This window comes from Culicoides brevitarsis, chromosome 1 (genome assembly GCF_036172545.1).
Source record: "Culicoides brevitarsis isolate CSIRO-B50_1 chromosome 1, AGI_CSIRO_Cbre_v1, whole genome shotgun sequence".
NCBI lineage: Eukaryota > Metazoa > Arthropoda > Insecta > Diptera > Ceratopogonidae > Culicoides > Culicoides brevitarsis.
The window spans coordinates 28,063,832-28,083,093 of NC_087085.1; the positions used below are offsets into that span (position 1 = coordinate 28,063,832).

Genomic DNA, 19,262 nt, shown 5'->3' on the forward strand with positions numbered 1-19,262 from the left:
CCCATGAATTAAGTACTACCTTGCAAAGTCATCAATCCATTTTTGGCATCCCGCTTCTCTGACTCATATTTTTTTTTCGTTCGTTCGTTGTGAGTGAGTTTAGTTCACCCAACAAACAACCACACCATGTGCAATGCCAGCCAGTGTCATATTGAACAATGAAAATTTTGGTGCAAAAATTTTATATGTTGTCTCTGCCATATTTGGACGCTGCAAGGTCTCTTATCTACTCGACGCACTTTAAATCTTGATCTTTAAGTTTTTTTGTTGTATTCGACACTTTTGTGGGATTGTACATTTTTTCTTCAATCTGATTACTTTTGAGATGCCGCTCGGAGTTACGTATGAATGACATTAACCTTAGAGGACCTTTAAGTGCGAAGCGCAAACATGCAAATTTTTCTGATTTATTTCATAGCTTTGGTCAATGCTAAATTCCAGAAGTAACTTCCTTGTCAAGAATTTGCTCTGGAGTTATCAACCCAACCCACGTGGGTGCAAAAATTAGTTTATTTAGTCATTGACTTCTACGGTTACATCAAACCAATCCAATAAATATCGAAAAGTATCAAAATTTTTGAGCCATAAACTCGATATTTAAATGACTTAATACAGTTTTTTTCTCGTGAAGCGTACAAAATCCATACGGTCGCATAAACTCATCAAAAATAAATGGGCAATAAAATCCGCCTACGCACCTTACATAAAAAAAAATAATATTAAATTGTGTCCATAATAACATTGAATTTCGATGATGATCGTGGAATTGGAATGGAGTATTGTTCGCATGACAATTATGATGTCACTTTGATTTGTAGGTCCAAACGATTCGACGAATTCAACTTGCCTTGATCGAAAATGTTTATTAGCCCACTGATGGAATGTCCGGTAATCCATTTCAATCATCTGTGAGCTGGTCTGTTACAGCATCGACTAAAACGATTAATATTAATGAACAAATGACCGCAATTAGCTCAGTTCAAGATATTATTGATGAATGATGCACGATCGATGCACAAAAGTCTTGTGACTAAGTTAGAATGAGATGTGTATGAACTTTTGTAACACACTTTTTTGTCGTCGTTACTATGTCACGTTACTTTAATACAGCAGCAGCAATAATGCACGAAAAGTTGTGGGCTCATGTATCGCAGTAGTAAGTAGGTACTTTTGTCAAATCGTCCAAGGTCATAAGCACGCGATTTATTATTAAAACTTACGAAAAATGTAGGCAAATAGGTGCAATATACACACACACACACGTTCAAACATTTCAATCAATAAATTACTCTCCGTGGAATTGAATTGTTGACTATTGTGTAATGAGAAAATGAGTTGAATGTAAAGTAAAATAGCTGTTCGCGAATCGATGCAAAGACGACGACGCACCACACAAATTTACATGGGTGGTCGATGTGACATCGTGCTTGCACATCTATCCACATTTGAAGTCAAGTTACTGGAGTTGAGATAAATTGCAATAGACACTTAATTGCTAATTGATGTGTTTTTTGATGCGAATGCACAATGCGTTGTCCGTGGAACAATAAAGCGTGCGCCCATTAACGCTCAAAGGTTTGTTCACTTGATCGCCTTAAAAAACAAAAACAACAACAAGAGACGACCAACGAAAACCATCAGAATTAATTAAGACGTAAGAATTCAAGTTGCGGTTGAAACCTTCCTCTTTTTCACAGGTAGTTGACTGCGTGGCTCGTTCATGACCGACCATGTGCGGCGCGACAATTAATTTTGTTTCGTTTTTTTTTTGTGTTCCCCTTCCTCCTCGTGTTTTGTTTTATACTACAAATACATTTTTATTGCTTTTAATCACTCAGTAACTTTTTTTTCACTTCTGACTTCTTATAACATGCAGACGAAAATCGCTTTTGATTGACTGTTACCTGATTAATGTCTTGTAAAATTTTTTTGTCGAACGCATACACAAAATATAACGCAAAAATGTCATTTGAACAGACACTTTACGCTTGTGACATGAATGATTTCAATTATCTCGCCATTTCATTCAACAACAAAATTACATCGATCGATACTTACTTTGTTACAATAGAAAATGGAAAGTCTTTTTATTTATTAGAAACTTTCAAAACATAGCATACTGTTATGTCTTTTTCCCATTGTGAGTAAATAAATATCTGAACTAAGCTCAGCAAGTATGTGTGTTAAGAGGCAAATTTGATTGACAGCATCTCAAGAATTGCTTTGATCGTTATAAATACATATAGTGTTATGTAAGAAACGTTTTTTGCAGAATTTAATTCAAACTCCGCAAAACTCTACTTGTCTTGTCATGCGAATGTCTTTTTATTATCGCACAACGTATCGAATGGAGTTGCATCACACACACGCAATTTTATGACAGCGAAAAAAAAATGTGGAACAACAATGATTCATCAAAACATTTTTAGAATTTGTCGTGTGTTTTTTTTCTGTTCCTAGACGACTAACGACGAGATATCCGGTGAACGCGTGTACAAATTGTAGAATCTACACGTAAAGATGTTTCGTGTCACAGAACAAAAGCAATGTTCCGAGATTTAATTGAAACATGGAAATATGAAACTAGACTCGACGATCAAGTATCAATGTGAGCGCATTTCTATTCACCGATACAAGGTAATTTATCTAAACGTATTTATTTAAGAAATTATTAATAAAATTAAGAAATTACAATCAAAACTTTAAAATAGATATTTATTTACAGGAAGCTTTATGTCATAAACACACAAACCCTGTTCTTGTAAACCAGCAGCAGCGGTTCCTAACTAGGAATAATTTAATGTAATATTAGTTCGTTATGTCAAATAAAGTGTTTGGAAGAATAAATTAACAAATTCAACACATAATGTGAGTACCAAGTTGTTGAATATTTTTAGATTATTTTCTTGTATTCTCTCCTTGGTAGCCAAGTAGGATATTTAACATCTTCAAATCTGCTACTACTGCCCAAAGGTGCTCATGATATTTAATCCTTTCGAGAATGAACTTGATTTATTCGTACTCCTCTTTATGAATCGTCGAATATCCGATCGGCACCGTCGGCTTTAGATTGCCATTGTGGCAAAGCACCACCTGAACAAAAACGACGAAGAAATATAAAGACAAATAGTGTAGAAATGCAAAAAGAAAAGTAACAGAAGAAAATTAATTCAAATTACTTGCATTTCGATACACATCATATGAATTGGCTGCTCAAAAATGCATGATAACCACACAAAAAAACAAAAATTTGACCAACAAAAAGGGAAAAAATAAATTCTTCCTTGGCTATGAAAGAGGACATTATGAATATAAAAACGCCATGTTAACATAGACAAGAATATATTTGAAAGAAATGAATCTGGTAATAGGAAAGTCCACAAAACATGGAACAACACTATTAAAAATTAACTTTAGAGTAAGAGTTACTTTTGGTACTTAATATCAGCGCTACTTGGTTTGACTCAAAGCCGCTTAGAGATGGGTATTACATTACGCTAAATAAAGTAAAAATGAATAGTTAAAGTTAAAATTCTAAATATCGGAAAGAATACAAAAACTGACATGTAATATTAATGAACAAAATTTGGAAGATATTTTAATGACACAACTTACATTTTACCGGCAAAAAATGATGAAAAATTTTATGTGAACTGCTCTTAAAATTTTTTCGTATGAAGAAAATATTCTCTGATTAAACAGACAGACATCCAACAAACTCGGTTCCATTTGTTTATGAAATGTCACAGAGAATTTTGAAACAAACAAAGACGACTTCTAAAGTACTTACTTTAGTGAGTCTAAAATAACCATTATTATTATTTGTGTTTTTAAAAGAACAATTTTTATACTTTAGTCACTTTTTTCTACTATTTTAAATTAGATGTGGTAATAAAAATGCCTAAACACGTCGTCGTTGCTCGGTCGGTCATCTCACATGAACTTACAGGCGAGAAGTACACAGAGACAGATGACGACGATAAAAATATGTGAATATGAATTTTAACGATAGATAAGTAGATGGAATCATGAACCAAGTAGGTACTAAACTAAAAGGTAAATGGAATTGAGGGTCATAAAACATTTTATATTTTATGAAATGTCAATTTGAAAGAGTGGGAAGTTTGAATCATAAAACGCACACGATCGAAAGTGAAAATGATTTCCCTTTTTCAGCTGCTTCAAGGGTCTTCCTGAAACCACAAAGAAAAATCTATATCGCGTGTTAGGAGACGCGAAAAAAAAGTTCGCAACGACTCATAATAATAGTAATAAGTAATAACAATTTTAACCTTTACCCAGTAAACTACATTAAAGCAAAGTAAACCAGTTGTTATTCAATTTTTACAGATTTATTTATAAACTTAAATGCATCTCCGTTGTGAATAGCGGCATGTATACGTACTTTAATTTTTGCAAAAGTATGCCCATTTTTGGAGCAATATTTAAGGTCAGTGTTAAAATGAATTGACATGACGTGCATTTGCTGCTTATATTGCCTGTGAGATAAAAAATGATTTGTGTGAATATTATTATGTTTATTATTTGTAACATTTTTCCGATTTTAGAAAAAAATAAAATACAAATCTGATGAGTAATGATGAGAAATATCCGTAAAATACCGAGAAATTTTCCGAAGCACGTGTCTAAAAAGCACTATTCTATCGCTAGCTACATACATTCAAGTGCACACTCATTTACGAGTAATTATTGTTATTAATATTCATGCGGATTGAGAGAACATATGGTCAGATTATTTCCGATCGGCACGATTAATTATATATTTATGGTTTGTGCAGTCAAACGCAAGGTCAACTAATTTGATGAAGTCAATGTTGAATTTGTGCCGCCGCATTGGAGATGCTTTTTTCTCCTCCAGCGTAATACCAATGTCAATGAACAATTCGACATTTAAAAAAAAAGTGAGAAAAATTTTCACTTTCAATATCCGCTAATTACGTCCGGATCGCATCCAAATATGGACATAAATCCTTCTTACAGCAAGTTTAATATCTTGATTTCAATTATTCCCGCAATTACCCGCAAATTATTTCTTTTTCGTTTTTTCAACGTATCTAACACTATCATATTGTGAGAAATAAGAAGAGAAACAAATCCATTGTTTACGACGTGCGACGCGACATTAAGCATAAGACATTAGAAAATGTTCGTTTCGTCTACTGATCTGATCGTCGTGTTTTATTATTAGTGAAGAAGGAAGGAGACACCAAATTAGCGTTGTCAATTGCGAAGATTACATAAAACAGCACAAAACTCTAGGAACGAATGACATTTTAAACGATTTCGCAGAACTTTAAGTATTTATAAATCACTAATTCACTGTGTTTCTTTTTTAATTTATTTATTAACGAGATGACCGTAGGTGGTTTCATATTAGCGACATTCTCTGTTTCGCATCACCGAGCACTTTTATACTTTTAGATAAACATTTAAAATCACTGATTTGCATATTAATTTATTCAAATATTTATAACGAACATTATTTTCATCTTCTTCTACCTACCATCAACGGATTTTTCAGTAATGCGACGAAGGAACATTCTCACACTTGTATTTTATCACATTTTATTTCACATTCCGTTAACAATAATTATTATTTTATATTGTAATGTCCAACGGGATTGAAATGGTATGAGATTGAACCTATATAAAGATTCACATTGATCCCTTAGAAGGAGTTGAATTAAACGGATCAATTCAATCGCTCAAGAGATCAATTTTACCCCCTTCACATCACCCGACATAAAAATTTCATCGCAAAACAAATGGGCATGAGATTTTTTGATGGTTTTGTATTAGTTAGGTCGAAAGGAGTCCAAAAAACCTAAATTTAAAATTCTAGAACAAACCAAATTTTTTCTATGCATTTTTAGTGAGATCGGGTATGTCAAAGAGGTACTTGAATATACCCAAATGCACTAAAAAATGTCTAAAATCCGTTTGGTTCATTCTAGAATTTTAAATTTAGGTTATTTGGACTACTTTAAGTCTAATCAATACAAAACCATCAAAAATCTCATGCCATTTTTTTTTTTCGATGAAATGCTGATATCGGGTGATGTGAGTTGATCATTCGAAGACCCAAAAAATTAATCCCTTAGTTTTTAAGAGATTAGTTTTTGGGTCTTGGAAGACTTCAATTGACCTCTTGAGGTATTGAATTGATTCGTTAAGGTATTAGTTGACTTCTAAGGGACCAATGCGATTCTCAGTGGAACGAAAAAAAAACCTTTTTTTAAGGCCCTGGGGTCTTGAAAATAAGGCCCTCAAACTTTTACATGGAGAAACTCCGAAATTTTTATTTTTTTGGAAAAAAATTTTTTTTTCATTTTTTTTAATTTTTGAAAAAAATAAAAATTTCGGAATTTCTTCATGTAAATTTGAGGGCCTTATTTTCAAGACCCCAGGGCCTTAAAAAATGGTTATTTCGTCCCACTGGGTTCTTTCTGCCCTTCTTTCAGGGGTCAATTTCATATCTTTTCAATCTTTAGAATCTAAGCAATTTCTCTAGCCACTTAGTAATTCCTATTCTTGAAATACCGGATGCACTCAAAGTTCTTGTAATAAGCATACAAATATCGATCATTGCTGCCTCCATTTCGTCCCAAAAAGATTTGACGAGCTTCGAAAATTCGCATTAAAACTTTTAGTCTTTTACATTCGAACCGATTACTTCGCAGCTGAATCTCCTTCAAATGTGGCATTTTTTTCACAAGTGTTAGCGCATCCAGATCACTCAACTCGTTCGTATGCAGCGTCAAAATCCTCATATTCCCAAGATACTGAAAAACCTCTACCGGAAATTCATGCAAGTTATTTGACGAAAGATAAAGATGTTCGAGCTTTTGTTGGTGCGCAAACAGCTCTTCCGGAAGTGATTCAAGCTCGTTCATGTAAAGCCACAAATGGGTGAGTTGTGTGTTATTCTTGAACGTATCTTTGTCCAAGGCAGCGATATTATTCGCACCCAAAAATAGTTCTCGCAGTTTGGTGCATGCGGCAAAGGCTCCATCGATGATAACTTCGATCGATTGTCCGCCAGCATTGAATTTTTCAATGTTGGGAAATTCGTTGCAAATGCTCGTGTTGATGACAGGTCTCAAGGAGCCCTTGATGATCAAGTAGGTGACATCTAACGGATGATTCGAGACCGGAATGAATTTCTTTGGGATTTCGTAAAGAATGCAGATATCCGTGTCATTTGATTCCTGACATTCGTGCTTTTTTGCTGCATGTTTTTGCGCGCAAGTGTACGTAAATGGAATCAATTGAAAGATGAAATAAATCAAGTAGATTACACTTCGCTTCTGCATCTCGTAACAAAATGTGTGGCAATGAAGGGAGATGAATCGCAACTGAACTATGCTGCGGCCCGATTTGCCTGCTAGAGTCAAGTGTAAATTTAATATTTGCGCGAAAAAATTTAAATATGATAATTTCGCGAGATATGAATGTCAATCTCTTTATTGTTGTTATCATTATTACGGCTATTATTATGACAGATATTCTTCTCTAAAACACGGTGTGGTACAAAAATAGCATTTTACATGCACAAAGGGGTCAAATAGCATCGAAAACAGTCTATTTGCATGACCTTCAGGCGTCAACGGGCTCGACTCTCTGAGTCACGTCAGTCTACGTTTTAATTAATTATTCAACGCCAAACTCTCTTAAAGTGGATTAAATAACATGACTTGACTTCCTGCATTGCATTCATGCCTCGCGCGTTATCCGACTTGAAAAAAGAAACAATTTAACAGAGGGCCCTTTTATAGAAGAATTTTATTTACAGCGCAACAACAAACAAAATTTCACGAAAGAGACACAAAACAGAAACACCACAAGTCAATAAACGATATGTTTTGATTAATTAACTGCACAAATATTTGAATCACGTTCAATCGTCGGATTTCCGACACAAGCGAACAATCACCACGGAGCTCATGTCTAAAAATAATTAAATTTAGTTTCGTTGGCAAGTGACTTCTTCTTCTGTTTCTTCGAAAAAAAAATTCGAGTTTTAGAAATTTCTTTCGAGAAAAATTCGCGATCGCATCATCGCGCCGTTATATCACACTTCGATTGGATCGCGCACAGAGAGGCTTTACAAAGTAATGCTCAACAAAATGTGCAAAAATAATCGTGAAAACATACTCATGTTCACATATGTGGTGAGAGAGTGTATCGAGCGCTCTTGTTGAAAGCATTGTTATTGCATTATTGGCAATGCACAATAAATATACTTTTAAAAAGGAACTTTTTTTTTTGCGAACAAATTGATGTATCATGCTTTAAGCGATTAGTAAAACATGAATGTTGTGCAGAAAAGCGCGCTATAGTTGCCCCTTTTAACATTTTAAATCATAAATAACAATTACTTATACTCTACAGTTAATAATAATAATAATCTATCAAAGTGTGGTTATGTTCACTCGCTTTGAGCGCACCTAAGAGCAGACCGAGCTCTCTCAGAAAGGCAAAAAAAACTGAAACTTTGTAAGTAAACAACAAACATGAATATGTAAAATAAAGAATGGTGCATTATTGGAATTATATCATAATCCTGTAGTTGATTGTTCTTCTAAGAAACAAAAACAAAAAAAAAAACTTATAAACATATTCAAGAAAACTGAAACAATATAAATTAGGCGAAATGTTGTGTAATCAATTGCGCGAGACAGACTGCATTGTAACTGTGTGTCAGCCTAAATTACCCTCATATATAGGTCTTTGGGTGCATGAATTGCTGCTGCTGATGTTTTTTTTTTTGTTTTGCATTTAGTTAGGTAGACAGCACACACGATTTCCCATATATTAAAAAATTTAGAAGACTTTGTTCCTCTCTGCGGTGTGGAAAGTTGGCGTTTCGCAAAATATTTTTTTTTATATTTTGTGAAAAATTAATTAATAATTTAAAATTTTATTAAAAAGAATTTTTTACGAAGTTTTATATTTTTAAGATTTTTTTAAATTTTTATTAAAATCATTTTAAATCAAAAACGAAAAATCATAATTTTTATAAAAAAATCTGATAATAAATATTAAAAAAAAAAATAAATATAAAAACTTGTAAAAAATTGTTTTATAATTAATTTTAATTTTTTTTTATCAAATTGATTTATTTTACTGAATATAATTTTTTAATTAATTCTTTTTTTTATTTTTTCCCATTTCTAAAATTTTGAAATTCCTGTGCTTTTCAAAGAAAAATAATTTTAACGAAGCAATGATTAAGAAAGAAACATTAAATAAATATTATAAATAATAAATAAAAAATAAAATTAATTGATAAAAAAACTTTGAATTATTTTTAGGGGTGGAATTTATTGCACTACTAAAATAACATTTTGAAATACTAATATTACATTTTTGTCTAACCAAATGACATCAAAATATCTAATCAAATATACATTTTTGTCAAACCAAATATTATTTTTTACAATATTATTAGATTTTTTAAAATTTCTGATAAAAAAAAGTTAATCAATTTCAAGTCGTTTTGTGAGCAAAAGTTTTTGACAATTTCAAGTCGTTTTGTGAGCAAAAGTTTTTGATAATTTCAAGTCGTTTTGTGAGCAAAATTTTTTGAAAATTGCAAGTGAGCAGAATTCTTAACATTTCAAAATTTAAGGGCAAAAAAAGTTTTTTTTTCAATAACTTTAAGTTTTTAAGGGCAAAAGTTTTTTTGTGGAAAAGGTGTTTGTGAATTTCAAGTCGTTTTGAAAACAAAAGTTCAATTTTTTTTGGTATGTGCAAAATATTTTACCCTATTTTTAGTGCCCAATAAAATCTTATTTAAAATTTTATCCTAAGAACAAAAATCTTAGGTCCGCAGAATTTTATTAAAAATATTATTATTTTTTTTAATTTTACAAAAAAAAATTAATCAATTAAAAAAATTAATTAAAATGCAACCAAATTTTAAGTTTATCAAAAAGTTTATTTATTATAACTTTTTATGAAATTTTTATTTTTTTAAAATTGTTTTTTAAATTTGATTTATTTTTTTTTTTTTTGAAATATATTAATAGAATAAAATTTTCTATATTTAAAAACAATTTTTTTTGTAGCAACACACCAGCAAATTTTATATTTTTTGTGTTCTATAAAATATTATTATTTTAATTTAAAAAAAAAAAAAAAATTCAATAAAAAAATTAAATTTATTATTTTATTTTAAAATTTATTTAAAAATTTTTTAAAAGTTAATTTATTAATTTTTTTAATTTAATTAATTTTTAAAACAAATTAATAAATTAAATGAATAAAATTTTTAAAAAATTTAAATTTTAAAAAAACTTAAAAATTAAAAAAAAAATTCTCTACAAAAAAAATTGCGACACACCAATTTTCCCCAATGCAAATTGCTATATATTGATCAGCACACAAAATGCATTGAATTCGATTTCAATCTAAAACAATACCAATCCATTTGCCTTAAGCTTTTACCTAAAAATAAATGAACAGTATTGCCTCTATTGTTTTCTATTTACCCTTATCCAGTTTTTAACTACGATGCATTATTATTATGACGACAACAACGACGACGAGAGTGTTATGTTTCGCCATCTATAAATTTGTAAGCAAACGAGATAAAAAAAAGACACACACGGCAAAAAATATTTATGGTCTTGGACTTGCAACTAACGACAAGCCCAGCGAATTTATGTAACAAACGTTCTCATATTCGCATTTAGTTCTTTGTTTCGGCCACTTTGGTGGCGACGCATATTTATCAGAAATCTGCTGGTTCTTTATTTTGTCATTTTATGTCAAAGCAAAGCAAACCGACATCATCATAATTTTTTGTCACATATTCGGAGACATGCGTAAAAAAATATTTATAGAAAAAAAACTCAAAGAAAATTGAATGTGGGACTGCATGTGACACTTTGCCTACTTTTTTTTAACGATCAACTTGCATTTGATGTGTTTTTTTTTATTAAAGTAGCAGTCACATCAACTCTCTTGCCTGCCTTGCCGCAGAGTTAGATAATGCAAGAGGCGTTTCTTGAAACAAAAAAAAAACTTTGTTTCCTGCTCAAAACTTGGAAAAATTATTTCTTGCGTTATCTCGCATTGCTATTACTTAATATGTGTAATAAATAATAAATAAAAGTGATGCACACACACTTTCTGTATGGCAGCCGTACAAAGCAGCATGCATAACTTTAAAATTAGATTAATGATGTTTAGATTAGATGGTGACATTTTAATATATATATTTGGTGTATGTGTGTGACAAATCATAAATAATACGATTGTAAACAACAACAACAACAACAGTAACGAGATCTCTTTTGGAATACATGTAAAAATTATGATCTCTGTAGTCGTTCTGTGGCGAGTTTATGTTTTAGAATGGAAAATAATGCAGAGAGAATAGTTGTCACATAAATATTGTTAAAGGTTTGAGATAGAATGATTAACTTTATCGCGTTTCTGGGTGTGTTAGCGAGTGCTTGTGTTGTAAGTCGGAAGTTTAAATTCGTAATTATTTCGCAAAAATTGACTTGAGTTATGGTTTTAATGCGTGATTGAAATTTTTTTACATTAAATTGATTAAAAAAAAATAATAAAAACTGTATCAAAGAAATAATTAAAACAAAAAAATAAATAAATGAATAAAATAATAAAAAAAATTCATAAAAAAAATTTCAAAATCAAAAATATTTTTGGTGGAGTTGTCAGGTTCTCTTGAAAATAATAAATTATGAAATATAAAAATAAACGAATCAAATTAATATTTATTTTTTAAATAAATAAAATAAATTTTTAAATAAACAAAATAAATTTTCAAACAAATAAAAAAATTATTTTAATAAATAAAACAAATGTTAAAATAAATATAAGTATTTTTTTAAATAAAAAATTTAAATTAAGGCGAATAAATTTAATATCTTCATTTTTTGTCTAAACATAAATATTTTTTTAATTTTTTGTTTGTAATTTTTTAACGTTTTTGGATGTTAAACGTTACTTTTTAACATTTTATTAATTTAACAAATTATTTTTTTTAATTTGAACTCAAAATTAGAGAAAAATTAAACAAAATCTTTTAAAATTAAAACTTTTGAAAAAAAAATTATTTTGGTCACGTGACTTTCAAATTTTTTTCATCTTGTTTAAGCAAATTTACCTATTCTTTGGTATATTTAATTACATTTTATGATGTTTTATTCAAAAAATTTCCAAAAATTTTCCAAATTTTTATTTTTCCCCTTGAATTTTTTCGACAAAATCGGAGGACGGGGCGACAAAAAATGGAAACATAAAATTTATTCGCCTAAATTTTAAATCAAAAAAACTTTTATTTTATAATTTTAATTAATATAATTTATTTTGAACAATCTTGAGTTTTCAAAAAAGAAAAAAAAAATATATTTTTAATTTTTTTAAACTTTTCTTGTAGATTTTTTTTTAATTAAATATAAACTTCTTATTTATTTAATTTTTTTTTTCAAAATGATAATAAATTAAATTTTTAATGAATAAAAATTATTTTTTTTTTCAAAAATAACTATCAGAAAAAAAATTATTAAATTGTAAAAAAATATTTATAAAAATCAAATGAGCCTCAGGCCTAAATTAATTCAATTAAATAAGCTTTTAAAAGCACAAGTGTGACAAAAAATAATCTATTACACTCTAATTCACTTTAATCCACATTTTTTCTTTGTTTTTTTTCAAATGCCCATATATATCACTTTAATTGGTGAATTATTTAATCGGAGGCCCTTTAACTACTTAACACACATTTTTCCACTTTATTTGTTTTTTTATTTCTTTTCTTTGTTACGTAACACATTTATGTGAACTTTCTCATGATTCAGCTGGTGGTTTACTTTTTTTTAAAGGGCTCAATTTCCACATTACCCAAAAAAAGTTAAATAAATCTTAAATTTCTAGGTTAGTTTATGCGACGATCACTTACCGTTTGTGTGTTGTGTGATTCAGCTATTTTTATTTATGAGTTGCATTGATCGGATATTATCTGTCTATGTCTTGTGGTTTATCTTTTTAATTTTTCTCACACTTTTTTAGGTTCATTTTTTATTTTAGGTTGCACGATAGAAGGAAGACTTATTATTCAATTATTTTATGTGTTGTGTAATTAAAAATGATTACTCGTTTTTATTTCTTTATTTTCTTCGTGGAGTGCGCGCGGAGGAGAAGAAAAAAAGTATTGGCACGATATGAATAATAATTAGTATCAGGGCTTGTGTATCAGGTGTCGTGTTGCATTTATGCCGTTTTTTTTCTCTCTTTGCTTGTCTTGTAGCTATTTGTTAATAAATTTGTTTGTTTTTCCGTCTCTATCGCTGATGCAGTTGGCGTTTGAAAGTAAAAAAAATATAGGTTTAAACAGACATGAACAATTTTAGTCACACTTTGACTCCCTTTGGGAAATTTCACGTAAATTGTTGTTGGCACGATTTGTTTTTTTTATTTTTTTCAGCTAAAATCCACGAGGGAATAATATTATTGTCCTAATGAAAGATTATTTAAACACAATTTTTTTTCTCGTGTACTTTCACGATTCTCTTGTACTTCAATGCGAGAGTTGCAAAAAAAAAGTTACCAAACGGAATAAATAAAAAGAAAACCAAATAATGTAAGCAGCGATGTAATAATAATTAAGTTGTATCACATCATATGATTTGTCTTATTTAGTTTGTTAACACGGATCAGTTATTTATTGTTGCATTATATTGCGGCGAAGACAAAACTGCGAGTCACTTATTCTTCTCTCTTCTTTAATGTTTCATTCATTAGTTCACTTATTGTCTTATTACTTAACAATGTGCACAGAAACGAGAGACAGAAACGGAGAAAGAGACCTGTAAAAAAAAAGTTGTAAATTGTAATTAAATTTATTCAAACATTATTGATGAAGTGGTAAAGAAGGAGTTTCTCATGCAACTTATTGTGTGTCCCACAAAAGTGTGCGGAAATGCCCGTTAATTATTATTTCTTTTTTTTTTACTCACTTTAAGTACTCATTGTTTTGAAAAGGTGCGCGCGCTCGTGTCTTAAGTAATCAATCGCGTCTCTCTCATAAGAAGAAAGCTGTTGATTGATTATGTCGCTAATTGTGTTGATTTTCTTACAAGACTTTGATCGATCTTTCTCTTTGAACAATTTTAAAATAATAAAATAATAAATTTTTACTGTTCAATAGGAAAGTCGTGTGATTTTACGATGTTTTGACTAAGTACGAGTTGGAAATAATAACAATAATCGTTCTAAAATAACATTCCAACACACTCATGAATGAGCAGTGTCAGCCAGTAATTTTCAGATAAAATTATGGGTTATTTATTCTAATTCTGAGGTACTGATCACTTTAAGGGAAATAACAGATTAGAATAATAATAATATTAATCAAAGGCGCCTCTAAGTACGTATTATTTGATCAAATTAAAAATGAACTTGAAGAATGAAATTTTAAGTAGTTCCGTTATTTAGGTTTCTAATAGAAAAAAATTAATAAATAATTTTTGACTTCTTTTAACACACACAGCAGGCAATTAAAAGAACAAATCGCAGTGGTTCGATTTTGTTAAAAGTCACTAATAGACGTGTAATAATCATTTTATACAAAACAGTCTATTTTGCTGCTGCTGTGCATGTGCAACATGCATAATAATAAAAAAAGCCCACGTTTGTGAGCATTAAATGCAAACAACAACAACATATTATTTTGAACTTTACCTTTACTTTAAATAAATATACATATAGTTTTACAGCGCAACACATTTTAATAAAATTCTCGTTTTGAGACGCGAGCCGTAACTATGTTGTTGTTAAAATATAATAATAATAAAAGTTGGCAAAAACTTGTCATAATTTTATGTGATGGTATTGACCTGAGCGCATTTTTGTTTTATGATAAAAAATTATTTATGGAAAGATATAATTAAGGTCCTATCATGAAAACTAAGAATATTCTAGCTTTTTAAATGTGTACGTATTTTAACTCTTCTTCTACTTTAGATACCTAACGTGAATTAAGTGATTTAATTCTATCGGTTTCGTCTACTTTTTTTCAATTTTCATTCAGGAAGTACAATTTACGATCAATCGTTACAATATGGCTCTAAACTTTCTTTAAACTGTTCCTTTATGGCAACTTGTTATTTTAAAATTAGTCAAAGTTCGACTTCCAAAACCTCCTTTTGCTTCTGTTTAATTCTACATTAGAGGCAAATGATTCAAGACTATTTTTATTGAGGCACTCAGAATATGAAAATATCCTATAAAATTTTTTAGATTTGTTTTTGGCAAAATTTTTTTGAATTCTTTCAACTTAATATGTTTTAGCATAATTTGGACTGCTTAAGATCATCAGGGACTTTCTAAGATTATTTTATATCATCATTTTTTTATGTATACTATGTTTCTGCACTTAATATGTTTGCTCAGCACTGTAGGTGCACCTTATTTGACTAGCCATTGGTTTTTTGTGTAATTCATCTTGGATTCCACCAATTGATAGAATAACTTTAAACGTCTCATTATAAAGGACATAATCTTCGTTATCACTGAACTGTTGAGAATTTTGAATTGAATTCATTTTTTTTATTTTATTACTTGGCTTATTTCTATTATCATTGTAACTTGTTGATTTTCGGTAAGCTGTCAATAAGTTGGAAAGTTTAAAAAAAAAATAGAATTTATCTTAAATATAGTTCTAAATATTTTCTAAAAAATTTTTTGTTAAAAAAATCAGATGTTCACTTTTATAAATTTTCAAATCTTAAACGGACAGACTCATAAAAATATCATGAAAACGTATGAAATTTTCTCGTAACGCTATTACTACAAATGTGTCATAAAATAATAATATTGAGTTGCATGCAAATTACAAAAGCAATAAATGTTGCAGTTTACAAATAGACACATGTAACGCGAGAGACTGCGCGACTTATGAGATATTTCTTGTGTATATGATCGAGAAATGGCCTGAAAGGTGAATAACGATATAAAAACGCGAACCATTTTTAGGCAAGGCACAAATATTTTCGAATATTTGGTTCAACCGTCGCCCAAGAAACAACGAATCAAATATTTTATTATATTTTTTTTTTGTTTTGTTGACAATGTTTCGCGGTGCATGGTGCGCATTGCCCATGATAAAAGAGAGACGTGAAGAACTTGCCATAACGCATGACCTAAAAAAAAAAGCTGTCCGTCGCAATAAATCCACTTGCATATGCCAAACAACGAAAAATAAAAATTGAACAAAGCAGCATAAAAGATCATAGATCAAATATTTGCAAATGTATAGGAATAAATAGAGCTCGAATGGCATGGCATGGCGAATAAAAGTGAACGTGGATATTTGATATTTTAATTATGATTTCATTATGATTCTCATTTAAATTAAAGAATATGAGGCAATTCGCGACAGCTAACAAATAGACCCTCTGTGGTTTTAATAATTTGTAACTAAAGACTGTCTCGAATTCATATATTTTCTGATCCTAGACAGCTACTGCGTAACTTAATCCTCTGTCGAGAATGTAAACTAAGTGCACGTTTGATGTGGTCTAAATCTGTTACATTTTACGGTTGAAATAAATTTTATTTTTAATTTTTTTTTTCATCAAGTGCATCGCATTGCGTCTATTTTGACGTCTTCATTAAAAAAAAAATAAAAACAAAAAAATTAAAAAAAATAATTGTTCGTCAGTGTAAATTAGGCCAATAATTAACCAGATGTCAATGTTTTGTCTGTCAGAAAATGCTAAACAGAAAATATGAAACATGTGCATTTTTTTTAATAGAAAAACAAAAAAAAAAAAATAATAATAAATAATGGAAAAGAGGCGCTTACTGAATTAATGAATAGACTACAAAAAGTCTAATCGTGCGCCTTTATTGTTTTGCAACAAATATGTGGTTAAAATATGACTTAATTATTAACTTCATAAATATTTTTTTTATTTCGTGTAACATTCATCAATAAACTATGGTTCAATAAAAAATAAACATTCAAGTCAAAGAACAAAAGAAAAACTTTGTAAATATTATTTAACACATACTGACATTATTTTACCGTGAGTTCATTTAATTTTTGCTTTAATTCGTTTCATTTTTATATTTTAAATATTTTTCTGAATATATTTTGCTCTGGGTTATTTTCTCAAAATTTCTTATTTATTTTTGCTTTTTTTCTATTTATTTACCATTTGAAACAAATTTTTAACTTCGATTTTTTCATTTATTGTTCAATTTATTTAAAAATTTGTTTTTCAAAAAAAAAAAAAAAAATAAATTTGGAAAGATTAAATAAAAAAAAAATATAAAAAAAATTTTTTAAATTTTATTAAAAAATTTCTGACTTGTAAGACATTTAAATTAAATGTCATAAGATTTTTACAAAAAAATATTTTTTCAACTATCAAAATTATTTATTTAATTTAAATTTTAATAAATAAATTTAAAAAATAAATTAATTAAATAAAATAAATAAATTAAAATTAATAAATTTAATTTTTTAAATTTAATTTAAAAGTTAAAAAGTTCCCCAATTAATAAAATAATAAAAATCCTGAGTAAAATTAAAATGAGAAAAAATTAATTCTGTCATAATTTTTTTATTTTTTTTTATTTTTTTTAATTATTAAATTTATTTAATTTTTTTTTAAATTTTAAAAATTCATTTTCAAAAATTATGAATTTAAAATATATTAAGAAAAAAATGTAAAAAAAAATATAAAAATGTTAAAATAATGAAAAAAATAATAAAGACACAGTATTTATGCACATAGCACTAATAAATGCACAATACATTTTTTTCCTTTATGTTAAATCACGTTTTATGAATTTATTAATGAATAATGAGAATATTATTATTTTTTTTTCATTTAAAAGGCAATCAATCGAACACTCTCAAAATAATGCTCGTAAATAAAATATTTAATAACAATTCTTATAACTTAATCTACAATTGTTGCTCATTCATAATATATGCGTTAATTGATTGAAGCAGGCGTTCAAGTTGCACACATATGCGAACAACTGTCGATCGATCGACCGAACGCGCTAACAAAGGTATGTTGTTGTTGTAATTGTCATTTTTATTGTACATTTTTAATTGACTTTAATAAATTAAATATGATTTTTTAACCATAAACGGAAATCAAGGTCAGATAATAATAATAATTTTTAATTCTTTTTTTTTAATTTTATTTTTTTAAGAGCATCTGAGAAAAAATAAAATTTTTATGATTCCTCCTTAATAATTTTTTTTGCACTTCATCATCGTTAACGAAAAGTCATGATTCAACACCTTTGGCGCGGCGACACATGCGAAAAATCATTAAAATAGCACAATGCTCACCATTCAAGTTGCTACAAGTAGATGATATAATCCATTAAAATGTTTCCCTTTTGAATTCGATCGAACTGCTGGCTTCGTTTTGTTTTGCTCTGCTACGACGACGACGACGACTTCAATAGTATCAACTCAAACTTCTTTAAGAATTAATAATAATAATAATAAGTTTTTCGTATGTAGACGACGATACGTGGTAGGAACGTGGGTGTTTTCCACTTTTTTTCAGCAGCACAAAAAATATAACACTACAAGGCAACTTCTTATTTGTTATTATATTAAACTGGTTCTTGATGTCAATTACTATATTTGTTATGTATAGAATTTTTATTATTTTTCTCTCTGCATTTTTTTTTATTTTTTTGTAATTTATTAAATTCAATTTAATTTTATTATTTTTTGTTTTGTTTTAATTTTTTTTCACAAAATTTGATACTTTAATTTATTTTCGGTGCCAAAATGTTTGGGAGTGTCTGGAAAATTAATCACTTTAAAAATTTCACCATAAAATATTTATTTTTATTAAAATTCTTAATAATTGTTGCAGGTGTTGCTTGAGTCACGAATTAATTAATTATTGTTTATTAATTTATTTTTTAGTTTTTTTTTCGAAAAATTTTAAAAATTAATTAAGTTTCAATTTAAATATTATTAATTTATATTAAATTAAAAAATAATTGAAAAAGAAAAAACTGACACAAAATAGTCACGAATCACTCCACTTAACTAAAAGTTAATCCAATCGCGCAGACGGTTCGAATACAACTGATTGAGTGGAAGTAAAATTAAGTTAATGTGACTTAAACTCCACGCAGCAACGACAACGAACGTATCTCTCGCGTACGGGTAATCCTGTTAGAATGTACTGTACGATATGTTAAACATGCGTTTTACTTTG

The 19,262-nt window shown here is 28.8% G+C and overlaps 2 protein-coding genes across 2 annotated transcripts in view; both read right to left on the bottom strand.

Moving 5' to 3' along the window:
* Nucleotides 1–18,701, bottom strand: part of LOC134828188 (FH2 domain-containing protein 1) — a 43,478-nt gene extending 24,777 nt beyond the window's left edge. The window contains exons 1-2 of the mRNA XM_063841191.1: nucleotides 18,371–18,701; nucleotides 12,956–13,862 (exon numbers count right to left, since the gene is read on the bottom strand). The gene's annotated coding sequence lies outside the window, so the exon portion shown is untranslated. The remainder of the gene's footprint in view (nucleotides 1–12,955; nucleotides 13,863–18,370) is intronic.
* On the bottom strand, nucleotides 6,537–7,334 carry LOC134837565 (platelet glycoprotein V-like). Its single transcript, XM_063852947.1, has one exon. It carries the CDS (start codon nucleotides 7,332–7,334, stop codon nucleotides 6,537–6,539), a length of 798 nt encoding a protein of 265 aa, XP_063709017.1.
* Nucleotides 18,702–19,262: the final 561 nt, after the last annotated feature.